This window comes from Corvus cornix, chromosome 7, assembly GCF_000738735.6.
Source record: "Corvus cornix cornix isolate S_Up_H32 chromosome 7, ASM73873v5, whole genome shotgun sequence".
NCBI classification, from domain to species: Eukaryota; Metazoa; Chordata; class Aves; order Passeriformes; family Corvidae; genus Corvus; species Corvus cornix.
Genome location: NC_046337.1, coordinates 33,117,543 through 33,142,155, shown reverse-complemented (window position 1 = coordinate 33,142,155; position 24,613 = coordinate 33,117,543). Strand labels below are relative to the sequence as shown.

The window sequence follows — 24,613 nt, the reverse complement described above, 5'->3', positions numbered from 1 at the left end:
GCCTCCTTCAGTTCCACTCTGTCAAAAGATTAGTGGTAGAGATGTGGTTGATAAATTTTTCTTCGCTATGACTAGACCTGTGTTTTTCCATAAGCGCTGATGAAGATCTCCTTCTTAATACAAACTCCCAAGCAAAAATGTGTGGCCAGCACTCTCACCTTATAAGTGTCTGCTCTGCCTGAAAGTAGGTTTTATAAAGCACTAGAATAAATAAATAATTCTACAGGCCTGTGCCCAACAGTTAGTTTTAATGGCAGAAAAAAACAATCAAGTGATTTTATGAGTCCCAGTTAAAAGTAATTATGCAGTATAAGTGCTTTAAGTAAGTAAATGAGACAGACAAATCTGATAACAAATTGCTGCCACGTCGTAAGCTTCCTTTGCAGTTAATTCAGTCTCACTATTGCAGGACACTGTTCTGCATTGCTTTGCTCTCCTCCGAGTCCAGCTTTGGCCCTGTTCTCATCTGTCTCACTCTATTTAGTGCAGGGGGTGTGGGATTCAGCTGCTTGCATTAGTAGGTGTATGGCTAGCAAATGTGGTGTTGCAAAATTAGGATGACTTTAGGAAGCAAACAGCACTAATGGGAATAAATTTTGCTATTTCATTCTAATTTCACTATGTTATTTATCCTAATGCTAGGGTGTTTACCCAAACATGAAGTACTGTCTGTGTGTTTATCGGGAAGCTGAGAAACCAGTTTTATAATAATTTGCACGTCTTCAATAGCATTTTCAAGTATGCATTTTCAGCAGAATACTGATTAGCTCTCTTGTATGTAATAAGTGTTTTGGTTGGCACTGGGTGTCTGCAGGTAATCTTGAAGAGAAAATAAAGGTAGTGTGGGGTTTTTTCAGCCTCCAATGTTCAATTAATATAGGATACCACTCCTTCTTTGGGCCCGTCCTCATCCAGTGCAGTGAAACAGTGAGGTCAGTGCTGGAAACACATTTGCCCAAACGGAGAATGTCAGAAGGGATCAAGGAAATAGTATGTGGTGTTTGTGGCCTTGTGAACTGTAGTTCGCTATTACCTCTCACAGCTAATGGGAAACTTTCAGGCAAGGTAATCAAAAAGACCTGACAATTTTCTTGGTAATTATTTTCCCAGTCAGTCATCAGTCTCCTTACTATAAAACTGAAACTCCCTCTGCACTGCTTGGAAATGAATTTGTTAGGATCAATGAGTAATTTGATCTATGTATCTAATCACCTTTTTCCTTTGGTCTCCCCACCTTGATAAGGACAGGAACCTTATAAATAATTAGATTTGTTACTAGACTGTATTAATATTATTAATGTATTCTATTTTTTATTTATTCCTTCAAGTACATCAGTGGATGATGTATAGCCTGCTTACATGAGGAAAAAAACTGCTATGCAAAGATATTTTAAAAAATTCTATATACCAAGTAATACCAAGATTGATAGCAGAGGAGATGTTAGTAAGTTGTACATTTTATTTCACAAAATCTGTTTCTTTGTGCTGCCTTTATAATACCAAGTAAATATACCGGAAATTAAGGAATCCGTTGTTAATTGTGCCCATGGATGTCACAGTTAATTGACTACAGGGAAGTGTGCTTTTAAGCTGTAGCTGATTTTTTTTTTTTTTTTTTTTTTTTGGTAATGACATATTTTTAGGATTTTTTTGCATATAAATATAGCTAATGCAGAGTTTTGCCAAATCAAGAGTATTAATTTGATTTTTTTGGAAATGTTTAAAATACAATTTTGCTTTTTTGTTTTAGTTATTGTGACAGGAAAAAATGCTTTGAATATTTTTTGTGAAACAAGGTTACACTGGAACATCTGTCAGGTCTAATGGGCTCTAATCCAGAGGATCAGACCAGAGCAGCCTAATCCTCTCTGGGATGACTATACCAGTAAATTATCCTGAAGAAGGGGTTTATTTCTGTAATACGTTTTGCTTTGCAGTGACTGCAGGCCTGACCCTTTTAAGTCTACAGTAAATGCAGAATATCTTACTGCAATAAAAGGAGCTCACATTTATTGTAAAGTAAGAATATTCACACTAGTAATCACCATGGAATAGAAAATGTATTATAATTTCACATTCTTCCTTTTTTTTTGGCTAGCTGACCTTTCAGCACATAGTAGAAGTATGAGCCTGAAGTACACTCCATAAAAATATCCCCTAGGCTGAGGCATCCAGTGAACTCTCCAAAGTTACCTGTGAAAAGAGTTCAGCACCCATGAACCTTTCCTTCTTTCTCTCTCTCTCCTGTAATGGGAGCACAAAGTCCAGTCTGGTTTGTGACAGGCCCTCTGTGAATAAAGCCTGCTCTTAATCCAATTTATGAGATGTTTGCAGTAGCATTTGCACAGGCTTAAGGCTTTGGAGGATGGAGAAGATGGATTTGGAGAAATAAAGCCAGCTGATGGGATCACTTATTAGAGATCTTTCATATAAATTATGAAAAATAGCTACAGTGAATTATAGCTGTAGGCTTTCAGATAATAAGCCTTTCAGGAAAAAAAAATGAAACTAAGTGACACTCAGTTCTGAGTTTCATTACCAGGCTGAATCCTAATTCAAAGTTCTTTTAGAACTTCCAGGATGGTTTGCAAATCTTGATGAAAATGAAACTAAGTTTGATCATATTTAACCAGTTTAAGTGACTTTTTGGCTGCTACTTTACTCCAGGAACACTCCTCTCCAGTGAGTTTCCAGATTATTTCTGTCTGCAATCCATTGCCCGCTGCTCTCAAGGTCCAGGGACTGTAATTTTTTACTGTCAGTTTTTGGGCAGTTATCCCTCATCAAAATGGACAGGGCTAGGGAAAGCCTCCTCTGCCAAGGCAGCACTCCTTGCAAAATCGATAGTAACAGCCTAGCAGGCAGAGAACCAGCAGCCTCTGTTCTCCTGTTTCCAGTCTGTTCATCCTTGAAATCAGACTTTCCTCACTCCCAGTGCCAACCAGCAGCAGGAACAGTTGACTCAGTCACAGCCCAGCCCAGGGGATCCCACGGCCACAGAGAATCTCCTGAACATCCTCCATTAAGGGTGTTCTTAAGGGGTTTTTTGTGTCTGTGCATGTGAAATACAATAAGCTGAAGCCTTGAGGTTTGTCTTGAGCTTCTGCCGCCCCTGGAGGAATGGGAAATTTTTAAATTTGAATGAAGTTTAGTAGCTGGATAGAAACATCTGCCAGCCGAATATTATACAGCAGCAAAGGATATGGGTGATACAGGAGTTGCATAGAAGTGTTGGTTTAGTGCTGTATCATGATTTTAAAAAAACATTCAAAAAGGGAGAGGGTAGAAAACAGAGACTATGAATGGATTTGTGCATGGCACTGTGGTGTAGCTTGTTCTCAGATCTTCTTTTGGAGGCTATGGAAAGAATAAGCAGAAGTAATGAGTGGCCTCGGTGTAAGGAATGCTTGAACAAACCAGAACTATGTCATGCAGGAAGCAATACCTGAAGGAAGGTACATATACTTATCAATGACCCAGTCCAAGGGAATAAAAGGGAAATGTTTATGACCTTTTCCGATATGCAACAACTGAAACCAGCAGCATGCAGGTGCAAAGCAAAGGGAACGGGGCTTAGTTAAGAGTCAGTTTCCTAAGTTGTACAGATCAAAATCTTGCCCAGGTTTAAAAGGCTGAAGTGTACCAATACAGCCATTCATATGTTCCCAAGGTCAAATACTTCTGGTTCTTTTCATTTAAAAGTCCCTTCTCCATGCATGATTGAGCTCCATTATTCTATTCCATCCCATCTACTTGCATTTAATTTAGATGTGTTGCCATTCTTTACTTACCTTTGAAATTTTGATGAACTATTGTAATGTAAATTTAACCCTCTCCCCCAAAAAACCCCAGCTGAAGGAGTTTAGTGATAGAAACCCTAAGATCCTGAAGAGATTTTATTACTTTGAAGTAAAGTTTTTCATGGGCTTCCAGTGCCCCTGCCTCATTAATATGCATTGGCATGCCAAATGTAATTGCATTCAGGTTAGGTTTTGCTGTGAAGAAAGTATATTGTTTCAAAAATGGTGCTTTATGTCAAGGACACCACCAGTGAAATTACAGAACTTTATTCAAGGTATTACACAACATTAGTAAGTCTTGCAAAAGTTTGGTTGAGGGTTAATCAACAGCATGGTGTAAGATCTTTATGAAAAATTACTATTCAATTCACTGTTCTTGTCTTAGGATCCATCACATTGACTTTCATATATATATATATATATATATATATAAAATATATATATGATGTTTCGTAGTATTTCAGAGTTCTGATAATTCCCCCAAATCCCAAATTCAGATTTTTCTTTTTTGTGTTTTAATAAAGCCAAATTAGGTGTCATCCCTTTGTAGACTACAAGAATTACTTTCAAACTGTTTCAAGGGAGTGTATTTCCTTAGGGTCTCCATGCTATTTCCACTGCTTTCCATACACAGCATCCTGGTAACACTTGAAGTGGTTTAAAACCTGTAGTTTTTACTAGTTGGTACCAAGAGCTAAGTGCAGAGTTTCCAGGTGAAATTTCCATGGTGCATAAATGTATTTCCAAGTGTAAAGTAGTGTTATTTCTTGAAATAAAATGCTAACTCACTTTGGGTTTAAATGGAACAGATTTTATGAAACATAATTGTAGGGAGGTGTTAGGAATGTGTGAATTTGTCATGTGTCAGCCAATATTCAAAACAGCACTCTGAAGTGACTTGTGCAATTCTATTAATGGACAGAATTTTGGTGAGGGAGTACTTCAGTTTGGGTATGAATCAACAGTGTTTGCTAGCAGTCCAATCATGCTGAATTATAGTTAAAGTACTACTTTAAATAATAAGTACTTTCTGGATATAATTTTAATTTTATGACTACTATTCCTCTCTCTTTTAAATAAACACCATTGTTATGAAAATATTCTAATCTGATAAACATAAATTTTCCATTTTAAAGTCCCCAAAATATATTGGAAGTATATGAGTTGTTAGCTGTGAAAACTGCAAGCAAATACAGACTTTTTCCCCAAATTAACTCAGTTTTGATTACAATATCATCTTTTATCTTAATCTACCTGAACCAAAGAACTCACAGTGAAGAAACTTTGAGAAACAAATCTGAGGGGTTTATTTTGTTAAACAATATTTGACATGTTTGGGATGTTGTCCTGAGATTCTATCCCGGACAGATTTGTCAAAAGCAGGAACCATTGCACTGAGGGTATACATGTTCAGTGTTTAACTGGTATTACACTAATCTGGCATGACAGACCATTTCTATGCTGTTTCACAACAGGCCATGTTACCATCAATGTGTTTAGGGAATTAATAAATCTTGTATGTAATTTTCTCATAAATGATAAGCAGAGTTGGATGTGATGCTTTGGCTAATGTATGGTAAACAGAGATTTGTCCTAATATGGGATGACAAACACAAAGTGATGAAGTTAGTAATTACATCTCAGCTGTGAAAGTGATCCTCGTATTTCACGTGTACAGGCATTCAAGAAGGACCTAGTATTTCTTTAATTTTCTTTTTTTTTTTTAGTAAGCAGACTTTCTTGTAAAAGCCTTGTAGCTAAACTATTGCCATTTGTATTCTCCTGCTTATTGTGCTTGGGTATACTACCGAGGAGTGAGGCTTGGATCAAAATTAACTCAAAAATAGCCTTCAGCATGATAAATATTTGTATTTAAATAGAACCCAGGGAAATCCTTCTAGCCTCTGACAGAGCCCCGAAGGGGAGCTGGCAACTGTATAGCAAACTGAAGTGTGCAAATCTTCAGCCTCGCAGCAGATCCAGTAAATATGTGCAGTGTAACACAGCAAATATGGGAAGGCTTTTAGTTACAGAGGTGTGTAAACGTTTACAAATATGATTAACTGCAGAGCACAAAATCCATTCGCAGCATCAAAGGCAAAACTAAAATTACTTTTTCCCACCCCCCTCCAGGATTATGCTGAAAAGAAAAACACGATAGCAAAAGCTCTGGAAGATCTTAAAGCCAACTTCTACTGTGAACTCTGTGACAAGCAGTACTATAAACACCAGGAGTTTGACAATCACATTAACTCTTATGATCATGCTCACAAACAGGTAAGAGAAATCTGCTCCCTACTTCAACTATTCAGATAGCATAATGAAATAAGATGACCTTTAGGGTGGGCTTGAAAATCACAGTTGAGTTGTCCTCAATTTCAGATTCTGGAAAGCAAAATACACTGTCTTCTTGGAAACAAATCTTATTGTGGAGATTTTACAGTCAAAAATTCTGAGGTGGGAAGAGAGAGACATTTGAACAGTTTAGTTGAGAAGAGGAACAGGGAATGATGAATGATAATAATATGATAAAAATTGTAAATGTATAATTTCCTTCTTCCCAGTTTAATTTTTCATGTAAATGCTGTGGTATACCTCAGATGTGACTTGCAACATTTGTTGCAACAGATGTGCGTAAGAAACTTGGCATGCTTTTTGGTAAACTTTCGTTTAGTGCAGACACAGTTCTGAAACAGCCTATGACTACTTAAATTAGTGCAGGTACAGTTCTGAAATGAGCTACAATTTTATTTAAATGCAGAAAAAAAGTGTTTTAATGAAAGGTTTCAAAGTGTTAACTTTAAAGCATCAATATTTATGTTTTTATCACCACATTATATCACTTTGCCTCCAAGTTGTGAGTCTTACTTTGGTGACATAAAAGCAGTGCTTCCACAGAATGAGAGGCAAGGCATCCCAGGGCAGCATCCTGATCTGCAGAGGGGTTACATCTATGTAATTCAGAGGGAAAGACAATGCATCTTGACTCCCCGAAGAGATATGTAATGATAGTGTAAAGATATGTAATAACTGTACAGAAAATTCCTACTTAGGCCACTTACCTGGTAATTATTCTGTACCTTTTTTTTTTTTTAATCTGGTGAAATCATATGGTTGTGTATCTGGATTGATTGCTTTTCATTCTAATTGAATCTCCCTTCTTCCTGTTATTCTGCTCAGGGTGAACATAGATAAGCTATTACATCTTTTGTATCTGTATTATAGAGAATAATGATTGGCTTTTCTTTTCTTTAGCACTAGTCCCTGAAACATTCTTTCTCTCTCACTGGTATTTTTATTTAGCCTGTAATTTACACTGTCAGTGTGAGTGTTAGATTTGGTTTGGACTGTGAAGCTGTGGACCTCGGCAGCAACAGCAATCTGTGAGAAGCTGGAGAGAAAGATACATAGATAAGAAACTAGCAGGTAGCTTCATTGCATTCTGTAGCTGCTTACTATGAGTTTTAGTTAAAGTACAGCTGGAACTTGATTATTCAGATGTTATGTTCACACAGCAGCACGCCATTGATGGATGGCAGGAGAAAAGAACTGATGGGCAGAGTCTTCCCTACTTGACCTCACTTAGGATTTATATTTATTAATTTGTAAGTGCTGTGAAGCACTTTGAAATAATGAGAACCTGAAGGCTGCAGTCTTTGTTCCTCTCTTCAGTATTGATGAAAAATTGATTTTGAAGCTGAGGCCAGGTGTGAGACTGAACAGGAACTTTTTTCCACTGTTTCACATGCTAATTCTTGTTTTCTCATGGCTTTGGACAGGAGAGGGTGGGCACTGCACCAGCCTCTGATGGAGCATGGCAGATCCTGCCTCTCCGTCTTTTCTGCAGGGGGCCTGTGTGTCTATGTTTGCATGTGGCTCTGTGGATGTGTTTGGTGAAAGACAGGAAGCCATCCTCTTCCTCTGTTGGACCTTCACGAGTCTAATCTCTCTGCTAAGAGATCAGAAAAAAAATTAAAGTTTTCAAATAGAAAAAAAGGCATGGATGCTTGTTTGGCCAAAGTAAAAATTTCACTGTTATTACTGGCAAATACAACTATTGATTCCTGAGATAAAATGTTGAGTTTAATTCTTCTGGAATATTTCTTTGTTGTGGCTTCTATTGGTGTTATGAAGAAAAACCCTTCCTCTTCCCATATTTGGGTGTAAAAGGTGGCAGGCAGCATATGCTGCAGCACAGGCTTGCTCTGATTTGCTCTGTTTTCAAGAGCCTCATACCAAATGCTTTTTCTTGGGTAGTTTTAATAAGCTTGCTGGAGACATATGCAGGTGCTACTGTTGAATGCTCTGGTTTTGTCCTGGGACTTCCTACCTCAATGGCAGAAGTTTTCCAGCAGTTCAGTAGAGGGGGGAGGAACTTGTAATCTCTCTTTGGGTTTTGCTTCATATTTTTTCTTTTTTTTCCTTCTATCACACCTTTCTACAATAATGGACAGGTGAGGGGAAGTACTTAGTACAAAGAGTTTCCCAATACCCAAGGACAGTTGTAAGCTGTGCAGCCAGTTTGGTTTCAGTGATCCCAGCACCCGAGAGTGATCTCTGGATGATCAAATGGATGAAAGCTCTGACTAAAGCTGAGTTCATCCCAGCTTTTCTGAAAAGCCATATTTAATCCTAATTGTACAGTCTGTTATCACACCATCTAAGCCATGGGAGGGTTTGGCAGAGAAAATGTTCCTAACAGCTCCTGTACCTCAATTCCATTGTAAAAGATTTTCTTTCCATCCGTTCAAATGTTGCTAGCAAAGAAAATTTACAGGATTTAAACCAGAAGATTTATTATGTGTGTTTCCTCCATTGGCTGGGAGGCCCTGTGCTGCCAGGTGTTGGTTGTGTTTTGATTTGTTGTGTCTTAACAGCTTCTGAACACCCACTTTGAGATAGTATGAGTACCTTCTGAGCAGTCCAGAGAGAAAGAGCAGGACTAGGGTACCCACATTTTATTTCCTAGGACCTGAAGGAGTTCAGTGTCTCAAGAGTCCCGCTGCTTCTGTTAGTGTTTTCCTGTTCTTAGCTTTTACAATATTGTTTGGAGAGCATATCTATAGCCTTTATGAAATACTCCAGGAAAAGCAACTTGCAAGCAGTCAGTAGTAACAGAGAAAAATGGACTCTCTGCTTTGCTTTGAAAGTTTAGACAAAGAAAAAAAATACCAAACAAAATAAAATGCTGGTGTCTTTAAAAGCAGCAATGTCTTGAGCTCACTACGGAGAGATGAGTAACTAAGGCAGAACTGCTATTATTTACTATAGTAATGAGAGAATTGCTATTTGATAATGATGGCCTAAACCCACAGAATGTGGGATCTGAGACCCATGCCAGGGCTTTAAAAACATCTGTATGACTCTATGCAGCAATTCCTCCATCTCTGGAAGGAGCTCTGTGAAGTGCTGAAAACCCCTGCCTGAGCTCCTTGAGACACTGCGCGTTTGATAAATGTGGCTGAGCATTAAGTCTGAACCTCTGAGTGACCTTCGTGTCGTAGCTGCTTGGGCTTGGTGAGTTGTGCTGTCCTGGTGAAGAAATCTGGACCACACAGTGCGGTCCCCTGCACCAGTCATTCCTCCAGAGACTTTGGTCACTACAGGGACAAAGAGGGTTTGAAGGTCTCCATCCAGAACTTCTGATTATTCACCTAATACCATGGCAGCACACTCGAGATTGGTGTTCTTTCCCCTCCCAGGAGGACTCTTCCAAATACCAAACAACAACAATAACAGCGAAAGCTGTGATGAAAAATAAATAGCCCTAATGTATTTGCATTTACAGATGAAAATACAATCAATTAAGTGAATTTTTCCCCACAAAATCTGAGGTCATTTCTCAAACTGTTTCTTCTGGATGAAAATGATCTCTGTGCTCTACAAATATATTTAAAATTGTACGCATAATAATGCACAAATTATGCAGAAAGACTAAATTAGTAGTTGTCTCCTTTCCTGATTCCAGACACAGATTTCTCCTGCCTACATTTTTCTCCTCTCCTTGTATGTTTTTCTTTGCATTTTTTGACATCAGTGCCAAATAAGCTCGAGATACTCTCTATTCACATTAGAGAATACCAATCTCTAGTCAGTCAAAAATCCAAACTTAAGTAAGTTTCATGTGTTTGAATAAATATTTCATGGAATATGGGTGGAGAACAAGAAATTTGTAAGTGGGAAGGTGTGATTAGGCATAACAATAATATAACCCCCAACCTTTCACAAAATCTGTACCTCCTATGAGTTATGAGGCATGTAAGGTATAAATTAAAAAGAGCAATATAGCACATTTGGGATGCCAGTATTCCCAGCAAAGATAATTGGATGTTAGCAGTTGTTTGAGTTTGCAGTTTAAAAACAAAGCAATGAATCCTTGTAGTCATCATTACATCTCTTTTTAAAAGCTCTCATTGCAGTGTTACTCCCTCTGAAAAAGAAAAACCCCATCTCTTCTGCTTGGTTGGCACCTGCAGAGGGTGCACTGCAGTGCATCTGCAGCTTCTGGCACAGCGAAGAGTTGGTGTGTGTTTGCAGGGTATGGCACAAGTACTGGGAGAGTTATAAAGTGAAAGAAATGAACTCTTTACTGAGACCCAGCAGTATTTTTTGCTGTATTTTTTCAGACCTGCTTTTTGCTATGGGAATGGGACTGAGCCAGAGGCAACATGTTGTATACGATCTTTGAAATGTAGAAATAGTGATTCTCAAAAAAATCCTGTTGTCTTCTCGAGCAGTATGTCCAGAGCTTTGGTGTAGTACAGGATAAAAACTGAAGAGTTCAAGAATTTTCTGAAGATTTACTTCATGAACAACAACAAAAAAAAGTGATGCATCGTGTGTCAGATTTCGGGCATGTTCACTAATAAAAGATTTCATAAATAACTCTGCTGCTCTTTAATCAGGAAAGTGCCTGTATGGTTGGTTGCCTTGGAGCCAAGCCCATGGTACCTCGTATGACTGAGGGGTGGCTGCATTTCTGCAGGGACAGTGAGGAAGGGCAGCAGGATGCAGGTGCAATGGCAGCTGCTCCACCCTCCTGGGGAGAGCGTGGCCCTGGCAAATGCCGTTGGATGGAGCTTCTGGGACACAGGGATGCACTTGCAGTGTCATTTTTTTTCATTCCTTGCAAGTGAAAATAATTATTTGCAATATGTTTCAGTATTTCTTTTTATATTTTTTTTTCTTTTCTTTAGGCTAAGTGACTTATTATTTTTAATATAAGCTAGTCAGGATTCTTGCAGCTGAATTTTCTGGAAGGAAGAAATTTTATATTCCTTCTCTTACTTTATCATGTTTCTCATGTTAGAGAGCCACATCTCAGTTGTCCTTGTGGGCAGGCAGTCTTAACTATGCAAGCATAGATGAGATTTAAACATTTGTGTTTGAATCAGTCTTGTGTAGTCCTTTCGTACTGCTATTGCTTTCCCAGAAGGTAACTTGGCATGTCCTCCTATATTTCTTTTTTTCCCTCTGGAAAACATACTCATCTTTGTAGCCTTTTTAAATATTAAGGGAACACAAACAAATGTTCAGCTGTGCATTCATACACATATATGTTTTTGTAATGCACATACAACCATGAAATGAGCCCCTCCTCTCCCAAATACACACTGCTCTATCACTGTATTTCAGGTTGGTTTGGTTTTTTCCCATTAAGATTGCATTATTTAACGATCTTTTGTGGTTGGATTGGTGGTTCTTTGGGGTTGGTTTTTTTGTTTGTTTGTTTTTTTGGTTTTTTTTTTTTTAGTGAAAAGCTTCCTTTTAAGTTTTAAGCACTTGTGCCAGCATTAACGTTAATAAGGGTCATCACCAGGTCTATTAATTATATCTCAGCACTGCTGGGAGCACTGGAGCTGAGCCCTGTGATAGACTTGATGTTTCCTTTTTTAACTCCTTTAAATAATAAAAACAAACAAAAAGCCTTTTGCTGTTACTGCGAAGAGAAAGGCAGAAGTGCCAACACAACAGGAGCCCACAGAGCCCTGAAGGAGGGAGGCAGACTGAGGCTCTCACTCCTGTGGGCTGTGGGGGTGTGTCCAGAGCACGACGCCAAGGGGACCCTGTTTTGGGAGGGCGGGCTGCCGAGCTGAGGGTCACCCCTGCCACCACGTGTGCGGGGCTTGGGGTCAGATTTGGTGTGGACAGAGTGAAATGCCCGGAGAAAATCAGCAGGAACTGGAAGGCTTCAGGAAAAGAGGAGGTGCAGTCCCATTGTGTTGGGGCACAAAACCACTGGGAAAGTGTTTGGCTGGTCTGTTAGAAATGTGTCTGCAGTGGAAGGCTGCGAGTGGGAGTCTTTATTCCACTTTACACAATGTATTCTAAAATTAAATAGATAAGTTCTATTCTTTATGAATATTTCAGTATATTTAGGGAGAAACTTCACACACTGTTTGCTGGATGAAAGAAAAGATTTATTTGTTTTCCTTCCAGTTTTTTATTTTACCTATAAAATTTAATCCCAGCAATTGGCTTCGTGATGGGTATCAGTGTAACAGAGTATTTAGGCACTATTTAGCTCAAAACTTGTACTGACGGGTTAGATGAGGTTATTTTTGAGTAAAGTATTAATCCTGCAAAATCGAATTTTGTTGCCAATGAGTGTTCTGTTTTCTCATTGCCAAAAAAAACCCCAGACATATCACTATGTCCCTGCCTTAGTAATTACAAGAGAAAAGATACTGTGTGACTTTTTCTGTTTTCATGTTTGGGAAATTCAATTCTGTAATTATGTTTGATTAACTAATTGACTTATTTTTTTTCTGAAGAAGTGTTTTTAGAGCAAACACAATTACAATAGAGGAGTAGATACCCCATCTGTCCCACTAATAGCCTGCAAACAGAATATTAACCCCATGTACTGACACCACTGATTCCATGAGGAGTCTGTTCTTTACTGCAGGAGGAGCCTTACCCAGCTGCAACCCTTCCTCAGATAAGAAACTTAGTATTTAACCTCAGTTCTTTATTTTTTTCTGGTTTTGAATTATTGCAGCCTTCTCATTTCTGTCCTTTTCAATATCCAGATCAGCCTGATAACCCGATAAATCACTAACATTAAATTTCAGTGAAAAAAAAGACAGTTTTTTTCAACTACACATTGCTTATTTATTACTATTTTCCAAATCTAGATTGAGCAAGTTACTTCAGTGAGGGGAAAAAATCACAGCACCAATGCAAAGAGGGAAGGAGAGAGAGAGGGAGGGAGGGAGAGAGGGAGGAGTAAGGGACAGGAAGAAACATTGTTTGCTCCATGCATCCCCCATATTCCTTTCCCTGTCATGCATTTATACTGCTGTGTGGTTCATCCTTTTACTTAAAACTCTATTCATATATTTCAGTTCAACTTGGTCTTTTTAAATCAGTTAATGGAAATTTCTGCATGCAAGTTAGCAGAACTTGGGGCAAATTTTAAACTTTGTTTTACCATATCAGGATCTATCAGGTTCTGCTGTTTGGCCAACATTATTGCAAAAGAAATTACTTTTTCTGTTCATCAGTAAGATAAGAATGGACACAATAATTAGGACTCGAAGACAGGAAAAAATACAGTTTTTTAGTCCATGATTCCTGAGGCATCATGCATATTGTAATGCATCCTTTGACATGCATTGTTTTGATGGGGAGAAATGATTAAAATCTTCTACAAACATGGAGATCAGATGATGGTTTACCTATCACTCACTTTGTTGTATCCGGCAATAGACTAACTAAGCAATTACCTACAAGAAAAATACTACTTTTTATTTTCCTTTATGCTGTAACTGAGTCAATCTTCCATAGTTAATTTAAATATCATTATGGCTGCAAAATTCAAACCAATCAGCAGAATACCTTTTCTACAGTTTTCAGAAATGAAATTTTAGATGCAGTTCCACTGCTGTCCTGAAAGTAATCAAGCAGATTATAGATTAACTGTAAGTAATGAATATTATGAAAAGCATTTTGTTACTCCATGGTTTTGAGCTGTCAGTGATCAAAAAGAAAGTGAAGGAAAAACTAATACATTCCTAGTAGTATATTAAATTCTGACTCCTCAAGGTGAATAATTTCTTACAAGATGATCTAATTTTCTAAAACAATTAAGTGGTGTATGTGAGTGGCTAGTACTCAATGCCTGACCCTGCAAAAGCCACCTTGTAGTTTCCTATTTGCTACCAAAAAAAGAGTTTCAGGATATTTTTTTGCCCTCTAGAAGCTCTGATAGTGTACTCCTTCATGCCCTGCACTTTGTGCATGCTGGTTTCCATTTGAGAGTTCATTCTTCTTTGGGAAGAACTGAGCAACCTTTTCAGTACAGACCACAGTCATTCTTAGGGTAATTATTGCAGTCTTTGCTGATCCTTGCAAAATCAACCCTCCATTCAGTTTAAAAAAAGATTGTTCTTTTTTTAGTGGTAGCTCTGACCTGTTGACGAAACTTAGTTCTGCAATCAGTGCTGCCTTTTGTGAGGACATGTGACAAGGCAAACAAACTACATGGAAGTGAGAGTGTTTTTCCCACAAGCCATGGCCCTGCTCATCCTGCAGCTGGGGCAGGACAGCAGGACCTCTTGGGGCCAGGGGTGAACTCTTCGTGGTCCACTGCAGGAAAGGCTGCATGCCTTGGGCAGGCACAAGCACTGGGGTTTTATTAGGCACAGTAATGCTGCTCTAGCAACAGTAATTGCTTTTGTTCTGGATATTTTAATTGCAGTTTACATAGAAATGTCTTCGAGTTCCTAAACCGCTCGAGGATTGTTCAGTGGAGGCTAAAATATGAACTCAGGTTCTTCTTCTCTTTTTCCCCATGCAGTCAGTGCAGTCTTGGCTGCAGAGCCTCTGCTGGCTGGCTATTGTTTCACTTTGGACTTTTAATTAGTGCTACAACTACAGCTCTGCAGGAAGGCTCTGAGTGGCTACTGAATTTAAGCTTTTCCCACCCTCACACTACAAAAGAATGAAATAAGAAAGGCCTAGATAAGGTGAGCATTTGAAGGGACAGATGAGGTGGGCAGGAATGTGTCTGTTCTGTCCTCTGTTGGCAGACCAGCAGTAGCCTTAGTTTGAGAACATTTCAAGAGTCAGTGAAAAGGAAAGTTAGAAATGTGCCGCTGCCTTGTCCTGTTTGTATTTTGGATTGGCTGAGGCTTTTCCTTCATCTCAAGGATACCATACACTTATTCCAGTCATACCTCCTGGTTCTCACTGTGTTTTCACCCACTCTTGTTCTTGACAAACATCCTTGTGACAAACCTGAATGATTATGTAAAGGACTTCTCAGTTTTTTCCGAAGTCCCCAGGTGTGGCAGAGGAGTAGTGGTTCAGCATCACACAATTGAAAGTGTGGATGTCTTTTGTTTGAATGATTTTTTAAAATATTTTTTTAAAGGCATTCAATCGCAGAAGACCATATAAATACAAGCACTGTACAAGACTGCCTTCCTCCTGCAGAAATCCTTCTCTTTCCTTGAGAAATCCTTCTCCTTCCAACGCATGTTGTATCTTTTGTTAAATTAGAACTGGCAAGAGACCCATGGTATATACTGTAATATAAATTATAAATTATATTAATTCAAGTTCATTCATGATTCATGTAACTACTTTTAAATGCCTGGCTTCTCTTAGTATTAGCACTTACTGCTGTTGTCTTGGTGTGCACTCTTGATACACATAATGATAACAAGGGAGGACACAAGTAAGCCCTGAACCTGTACCTCACCTTCCTTTTTCCAGCACAAAAATTCAACAAAATTGAAAAAAATTACTTCATAAAAAAACCTCAAACTTTTTTAATGCTGATTTTTAAAACTTTAAACTACTTTTTTTTTTTTTTTTTAATTTTTTTATAGCTGTTAAGTGCTTGCTTGCACTGGCATCTGTATGCCACATCTGGTACAGGATCTCATTGTGTTACATGATTTATAACTACAGAGAGACATATCTGCTTCTTACAAATTGCTTGTAATGGGAGCTGGAAACAAAGCAAGAGACTGCCAGTGATGGGATGGCAGAGAAGGGTTACAGCAGTACCGGAGGTTAGGGATCATTATTGCAGGCTTTCTTAACACTCACAAGAGGGACAAATTAGAAAAAAATAAAGTAAGTGAATGAAGCATTAAAATGGTGCTTATCAAAGTCACCCTTAGCTGTTGTCAGTGTCTTTGCTAAGCAAGCCTTATGCTATCAGGAGTGGTTCTCTTTCTTCTGTTTTGTGAGACAGAGCCTGCTGCCACCTCTCCTTCTCTCTCATCTCTCTTTACAGTCCCACTTCTCAGCCCCAGCAGGAGACTTTTCTTCTATGCCATTTCAAGACTCATTTCTTGCTTAATGAATCCTTCTTTTTCCCTTTGTTTGGATGAGAGTATAACACATGCTGCTGATGCAGTTTACTTCATTTTCTTCCCTCCTTTCTGCCCACAGTTTTGCATTTCTAAGGAATACCCAATTAGTACACTTTCCTTTGCATCGGCCTAATGTAAAGGGTTGGTTAATAACTATGGATTGTATAATGAGAAATACATTAAACACATCATCTAAGATAAATTTTATAGTCTAGCTGTGAGCTTTATGTGCTCACTGAATAAGAACACGTTTGAGTCCTGTCTCACATCTGCTTTGCCTGCAAGGCTGGCACCTCGTCACTGAGCACTTGGTGTTTGCATGGCACAGTGGGAGCTCTAGTCTGAGTTACTGCTTTGTGACCAACACGTTCAAGTGGCCAGACCCCAGATAACTGAGTTCAGCTCAGATCTCAAAGAGCAAAAAAAGGTTTCTGAGGGGAGGTGAAATCACAGGGGGATTAACAGCTAAAAGAAGTACTCTACAGGGAATATTTACAATGAGATTTTTTGTGCTCAGATGATTAGAAGTAGGTTAGACCAGAAGCAGATGTCCTTCCATCCCATGCCAAACTTCCTGCACGGCATATGTTATACCTGAGGGTATTTTAGGATCCTTTTTCTTTTTTCCCAAACTAAAAAAAAATCAGAGTGAGGAGCAGTGAATGTCCAAGCAAAGCTTTCATTACAGCTGAGCAATAGGATTAGTAATGTGGGAGCTGGGCAGCCTTAAAATGGCTAAAGATGACGATGTGGGGGTTTATTTTACTTAAATAATGCTAGATAATGTCTAAAATGATAGCTAGTCTTTTCCAAACGACTCTGTGGGTGGCAGATTTTCTTCCCAAGCACTATTCGAGTATCTTGCGTTGGCCCTGCACACCTGCCTGGCTGTGAACAAAAGGAAGCCAGAGTAGCTAATGACTCATCACTCTGGCTCCACTAACAGGAAGATCAACAATGCAAAAATAGTGTTGTATCATTTTTCTTAAGCAATAGAGGTAAGACAAGACTGTGTATTAAAAAAGTGCTGGATCTGGAAGCTTCTCGTTGCCTCAGCATAAGACAAGTATAAAAATCCGTGTTTGTGTCCCAGTTGGAGAGCAGCTTCACTGGCTGCTCATTGAGTGCTGGAGATCCCCTGCTTCCCAGGAGCTTCTGTGCCTTCCCAGATGGGTATGCACAGAGACGATGGGCTCCTTTGCAAATGCCTCCAGCTGCCATCTGACCTGGAGATACTTGAACTGCTATTTATTGTTAAGAAGGCAACTGAGAATAACAAGATTCAAGCAGTGTCCCTCTTTTCTTGGTCCACTGCAGAGGGTGACCAATTTTGCAGGTGAAACAAACCCCTTCTTGTTCTGATTTTTAATTTTTTTATATGTTTTTTAGTTTTTTTAAGTGGAAGTAAAGAAAAGCAATTTCCGAGCTCAGTTGACTTCTGGGGTGAGCCTCACACAAGTGAGTGAATGGCTGTGCGTGCTGCGCCAGGTGTGGATTTGATGGGAGTTGGAGTGAGGGGAACAGGGGCAGCCGGTCAGGCCAGGGAGGGAGCGCTGCCCTGCCTGCCCTTGCGTTTGTGGAGGGGGAGCTCACCTTCCCATGGGACGAGGCTGCAGGCCTGCGACACCCGCCCTGGGTAGGTGCCTGTCACTCCCTGGGCCGGGATTTTGTGTAGCTGGAGCATGTAAGGAAGTGGGATGGCATGCCCTCCTGAGCTCTTCATGCTCTCACGTGTGCAGTTCAGGAAAATAATAAAAAATAAATAAACCCCACTCATAATAAAAATCTTAAAATATTAGTCACTTCTGGGAGCACTGATGATTTCTGTGGAGTAAACTGCCTGGTGTACTGCTAAGGAAAATATTTTCTTGCACATTTGTAACTGCTGTCATTGGCAGTAAAACTGCTTGAAATATAAAATAATGGTAGTGTTGCCTACCATTACAGGAACTGCAAGAGGTTTTGACCTTTAGTAGGCTTTAATGGGTGCTCTACAGAGGTACCAACACTTCCATTTATTAACTTGTAATTGTCCAAAATAAATCCTGCTTTCTCCCCATCTAGTAGATTGAAGCCTAGGGTATGTTAATTGTGCTGGCTCTTCTCCAGGCCTGACACCTTGACAGCTCTTGTCAGCTTTCAAAAGGTATTCCCCTATGAAAACTATACTAGTAATTCTCCGATAATGGCCTTGCCACTCATCTCTTCTATGTTTTTTAATTCTGACATCAAAGTTTGCACTTAGCGCTGACCCCCTGACAGGGAGAGCATTTTCTAATGACGAGCAGTAGGTCAGTGCTCCCTGTTTTGGAGGAATTCAAGAAAAATTAAATCCAGCACTTCGGTTACCAAGTGTACACCTGGGATTCTTGCTTTACTAAGGCTAAGGTATTTGCTCTTCATTAAAGAAATTAGGTTGTACAGTAAACTGATTTATTAGCTGTACTACCCAGTGCTCTAATCTCATCAAATCCCACACTGTGCAGGACTAGAGCATCTCATAATTTCTAAAAAAAGGCCACTAATTAGCATTTATGTGCTCCAGGACATGGTGGGGCTGAGACTGGTGGCACATTTTCCTTGGAGTTGGCACTGGAGCAATATAATTGTGCTGCTGCAGTTGCTGCCTAAGAGATATAAACCCAAGACCTTGACCACCACAGTAATTGCAGTTCCCAGGCTGCTTACTGAGGAGCGAGGGTCATAGCTCCAGCCGTGCACTGGCTAAAATCCAGGCAGGTACTTAGATTACCTTACATTAATCCCCCCTGCAGCTTCAGCTGGTGACAGCGGCTTTTTCTCTTCCCATCCTCTCTGTTTGGTGTAATTGGTGTGCACTGTCAGAGAGCTGCCACTGTCTGAGCCCAGAGAGGTTGTGTTCCATTGATGATACAGTGTACTCCTCAACTTCCAGTGCCTGGAAAAGAATAAAACCCCCCACTGTAACACTGTATAATTGATTGTTATTGGAATTACAGGTTTTGGGTAAGGAAAAATACTGCTGTCTGTATTTGAGTCCTTGAGCCACCAGAAATCACTGGTTTCTACTTTTGGGTTACATATCAGCAGATGAACAGCATTAATCAGATCACACTGAAGAGAACAAAAGTTAAGGGTAATGCTTTTCTTTCCACTTGCTAAAAGTGCAGCAGCAGAGTATTATTTGGGACAGTCTGATGTGTTTTGATGTAGGGTTTTGTTCTTTTCTTCTGATGACTTCTCTAATGTGCTCCAGAATCGAAATTGTTCTCCCTGTGACCTGGAAAATGGTGAAGTTACAATAATGTGGGCATCACACAGTAACTGGGAGAGGCCAATAAACTGTTACTCTTCAGTATCTTGACTGTGTTAAGATGGTGTAATTAATGCTTTCATTATGTTCAGGATCCTCAAGAGTGAAAGGCAAAACTATGAAAATCAGTAGTAATTAGAGTTTACTTTTCATATTCCCGTTGAGCTGAGCCTGCAAAACCATGCTGCCAGCTCTGGCTTCCCAAATTGCCAGGACCAGAAACAACAGTTCTTAGAAAATATGACTGTCACCCCAGGTTCTCCCATTACCTTTAGGATTAAGAGTGAGAACATGAAAGACTTTTCCATCATAAACCAAATTCAGAGGGCCATTACGACAGATCAGAAATAGCTGAGGAGTTGCACAAAAAGGGATGGATCAACTATTTTAAATGTGAATGGATATAAAAAGTAACAGGACTGAGTCTTTCCTGAATGTTACATCCTATTGGCCCTTTGCTGCTGAAAGGTAGAGTTATTAGGCTCTTCTGTAATGTGTCACTGGCTGGAGAATTCTTCCAGGGTGGAGGTGGGAGAGGTGCTGGCACTAAGCAGGAATCTGGACACAGATTGCAGATGTGCTGTGCACAGGGCACCAGCTGGTGTCTTGAGGGTCAGCAGGAATTTCAAAGAGGATGATTTATTGTTAGTGATACTGCCCCAGGCAGAAGCGAGAGTTCCCAGCATCGAAGTGATGCATCCTCCTTGTAGGCAAATGAGATTTGTTCCACAACATCTGTTAAAAGAAGAAAGCAAGTCACAGCTCTGCTAATGCATCTGCTTGTAAAGGTGTGAGGCTGCTACCTGTGATTGGATCAGACTCATGATTGCCTGGTGGAAAGCACTAGCTCCGGTTTCAGGAGTGAGAGCTACTGGGGACTTTCACTGCTTAAATGTGCATGAGTTTGATGAATAGACTCACCTCGTGCTTTTGTCAGGTGCAGCTGAGTGTATATGATGTCTCAGGGAAGGCTCTGAATTTCTGGTGGGGAGCCAAAGATCCAAATTTAGGTTTTCAGGGAATTTGTTCTTGTACTTCACCATCTTTACTGATTGAATGAAAGCTTGAAGATTTAACACTGCAAAATACTGATATTTTAATGCAAGAGGTACTTTAAATTATGCAAAATGACTTAAGCAGTCCTTATATTTTGTGTGGATATAAAAGATGGTTTTTCTTCACAAAGGAATTTTTCACCCAGTGTCTGATTACCCTTCTTAAATTTTAGAGGGCAAAAAAAGTGCTGAAACCTTAGTGTAAAATGTAGGTTCGGGGCATAGCTCCATTCAATTTATACAGTAAATGACGTGATGTGAGTGGGGGGTTGGAAAGAGCATCGCATCCGTCCCTATCGCGTCCTTGTTGGAGCAGCTCCGGGGGGTGCTGTGCAAACGCACTCGGACACACTGTGACACACCATAGCTGGTGGATACTCACAGCCACTCGCACACACACAGAGCCTGGCAGCTTCTACAGCATTGCCGGGTACAAAGAGGCGGGAGGGGTCCTTTGTATGAAGTTCCAAGGGGTTATTGGGGTCCCTGCCCAAAGGGATCCAGGAACAAAGAACACAGAACACTGAGGGGTCCAGGGGTTTATCTGGAGCGGCACCAGGGGCGGGCAGAACATCGGGGACCTATCATCTGGGGGCCAAGGGATGGAGAGGACGTGGGGTGACAGGACAGTGACCAGTGGGAAAGGCGAGGGGTGGAACAAGGGAACCAGGAGCCAGTGGGTTATCAAGGAAAGGAGAACTATCTAGAACATGGACTTAAAAGGGGTAAAAGAGGGTGGTCTTAGACCTCTGAGCCTGCCCACCAGTGGACCTCCACTGTTTTGGGGCTCTGTGGCTCCTCAGTCACTCCTGCGGTGGACTCAACCACTGCAACAAGTAAAGTGCTATACATTAATAAGATTTCATGAGAACAGAAGACACTATAGAGCTTTAACCAACTTATTAAAACTAAGTAGTTATTACTTTAGTTCTACCTTCAGTGATCTTCTAGCAAGTTATTTCCTTTAATACAAATTTGGGCAGTGGGATCAAGAATGAGCTTTAGTTGTCTGCCAGCAGCTCACCTGGGGACCTGCTTCCTGAAAATCTGGGAAGCTCCTACCCAAGTCCAGGTACAGGTTTTGCTGCACAAACCAGGCTCTGGGGCTGCCTTTGCAGAATACTGAAATGGGAAATGGCCCTGAAAGAAGTCCTGTGTTTGTCCGCCACTTCATCTGAAGAAATACTTTGAGTGATGAAACCGAACTGCTCTCCTGCCTTGTGCTGGGAGTGATCTATGACTTCGCTGATGTCTGTGCCTCTGTTGAGACAGGACAATATAAAATGGGCCATGGGGGTTGCAGCCCATTCTAAGCAGTCTCAAATTGGAAATGAGATGCAGCATCAGTACTGTGTGAGGTTTTTCATGGCAGCTGCTTCCCACTGACTCTATTTTCAGTCAGAGTTTGAAGCACAGGCTGTTTTGTTTGGCAACTTGGGCAGTACAATAAATCTGAGTGAGGTACAGAAATGGTGAATGGGTCTCCTGCTTTTCTTTGTTTGAAGCCTGTTTGTTCATGCCTTCCTTGAATTACTGACTTTCTCACCCCACCTCGTACTTTGCATGCATGTGCTGAGGTTTTGTTCACTCTGGTAAGGATGGTCAGTCTTGCAGCTTAAATTCTGCTGATTGTGCTTTTTACTGTAACTGGAAGACATTTTAATGTGTGTGTATTTGTGCTAGAGGTAAGTCTATAAGTTTTGTTCAGGAGCTGTCTAAGCTTTGGAACTTGATGAATTTCCTAAGCCTTTTTGAGTCTCTCTGTGACTATGTAGTTGCATCCTGCACATGCAGGCAAGAAACAGTTTTGGGGGATGACATTTTGATGAATGGATTCAAGACTTTCATAAAGGATGAGTCACTTTGATGGCATTGAGAGAGAATTCCAACAATAAATTCAAAATTTGTGGAGAGAGAAAAGGGCTGCTTTTGTAAATCTTTCCTAAGCATAATCTGTGGCAATTTTGCAAAAAGGAGAGGATGTGGAAGGGAAAAACAAGTGTCTCCCAGGGAGTTTTTTTCCTATCCCAGCCCAGAGGCACTGCAGCATTTTGGTAAGAAATTTTGTAGCAGGAATGTAGGAAGCTTAAGGCAGAAATAACAATTTGAGCCCAGCCTACTTTAAGGGATATTGTGAAGACTGAGAGCAGGTATCTGAAACATCTATGTTTGCATGGGAGATAACTGTGGAGAAAACAGCCAAGCTTTTGGTAGGATAGAAGGCAATGTCATGATTTGCCTCTGTATTTCCATAGCTATTCACAGGAAAAGAAGTACATAAAGAAATTTAAACACAAATTTGTAGAAAGGTTTTTGTCTGTTCTTTGTAAAAAATGCCCGTAAGACTTTCTAGAAAGAAAAAGATTTGTGTAGTTGACAAAAATAAAAAGACAACTACTTTGGTGAATCAACCAGGAAAATAGGGTGATCACTCACAGGGTTCTCCTGCCAAATTAAAGACCAACAAAGGCACCTGTTTTAATTCAATAGTGTAAATCTTGTGCAAAAGCAGAGACTCTGGTCTGTAAATACTTATTAATTGTGGAGTGCTGTAACAGTGCTTGTGTGGTGCTTGAGGATGGTAAGAGGTTTGTTTGCAGGGCTGGCAGTTCTGAGAATAAGATTATTTTTTTTCTTTCTTTGTCTTTGTAGGAAGAGCAGGCAAGGGTTTCACAGCTCTCATTGATGGTTCTTAGTTGCTGAGCACTTTGTTTCTTTGAGTTTGATGTAGGGAAAGAGAGGGAGGCACTTTTTAAACTTTTGTAAACATACAGTTACATTGACCTTGAGATGATAAAGCTTCTGCTCTTATTTTCCATCTTCTGTGGCAATGCTTTATCCAGAAATACCTTCACATGGAGTATAGACATTTTAAATCTGTCTTCTGTTGAGATATACAGAAGGTCCACCAATTAATTGCCCCTGTTATTTATGTGCCAGATAGATGGCTTTTTATGGGCAATTTTTTCTTCTTTTCAGCAAACCTTGAGCTTATGACAGTTCAGATTTCAGAGTTCAGTGCTGCAGGTAGTGGTCTGTGCTGTCTTCCTTGTGCAAGGCTCACCTGTAAATCAGAACCTGTATCACAAGAGTGGATGTATTTCTATCCTTGCTGTCGTTATTGTGAAGAAAAGGTACAAAAGAATCATGTCAGTTTTCCTTAGGTATTGCTTTCTGCCTTTAAGAATGTGGACTGAGATTTGGGTACATTTCCATTCATTAATGAGCTTTACGTTATTAGTTAATTATTGTTTTTCTTAATTTCCTGGTGATTCTTAATCAAGGGCAAATTATCTCCTGATAGGTTCATATCTGACTGAGGTAAAGAAATGTTGCAATGAATTCCTCCTGGGTTCTATTGAAAGAGAAAGCTGGACCTGCTGTACCCATCATCAGCTCCGTTATGTGTTCCTCAAGGCTGGGGTACCCTGCCAAACACCTTCTGCACTTATGGGGGTGAAAGAAACACACCCACCGTGCAAAGCCAGGAATTCGTTAGTTTAGCTTGAACAAAAGTCTAACAGCCTACTGAAAGAATTATTATCAGGCCAATTATGATCATACAGGCACTTACAGTCCAGATTATCTAATTATAAGAGCTCATTCTTGATAATGATACAAATATAATAAGCTTTCTAGTGCCTGATCCTTTTCTGGTGTTAATGGTCCTCCTGAAGAAGAAAAACTAGTTGTTGTTAGCAATATGAGTTCTTCATGTGGGGGAGTATGATGCTGGTATCCTCTTTGCCAGGAAGAAGGTGAAGTTAATGTTGATGGTTTCTTCCTCCTCTTCCAGGTCTTATTTGGGGACATTTTTATGTATTTACTAGCACAAATCCACTTAGTTGCTCTTTATCCAGCACTTCATGATAATGTAGTCAAATTTGATATATATAATAATTTATATATAATAATTTTTACATATGTTGGAGGCTTTTTGACAGAATCCCAGAATGAGTCAGGTTGGAAGGGACCACAGTGGGTCATCTGGTCCAACCTCCCTGCTCAACCCAGCCCATATGGCACAGGTCTGGAATATCTACAGTGAGGGAGATTCCACAACCTCTCTGGGCAATCTGCTCAGTGCTTGGTCGCTGCACAGGAAAGAATTTCTTCCTCATGTTCAGGTGGAACTCT

General features: G+C 40.0%; 1 protein-coding gene across 3 annotated transcripts in view; it reads left to right on the top strand.

Moving 5' to 3' along the window:
• ZNF804A (zinc finger protein 804A) overlaps window positions 1-24,613 on the top strand; it is a 155,783-nt gene that overhangs the window by 108,785 nt on the left and 22,385 nt on the right. For 2 of the 3 annotated variants that reach the window (XM_039555315.1, XM_010413473.4), the window contains exon 2: window positions 5,934-6,077. The exons of the other annotated variant lie outside the window; for it this stretch is intronic. In XM_039555315.1, the coding sequence (XP_039411249.1) occupies window positions 5,934-6,077 (144 nt within the window). The remainder of the gene's footprint in view (window positions 1-5,933; window positions 6,078-24,613) is intronic. 3 annotated transcript variants of the gene reach the window in all.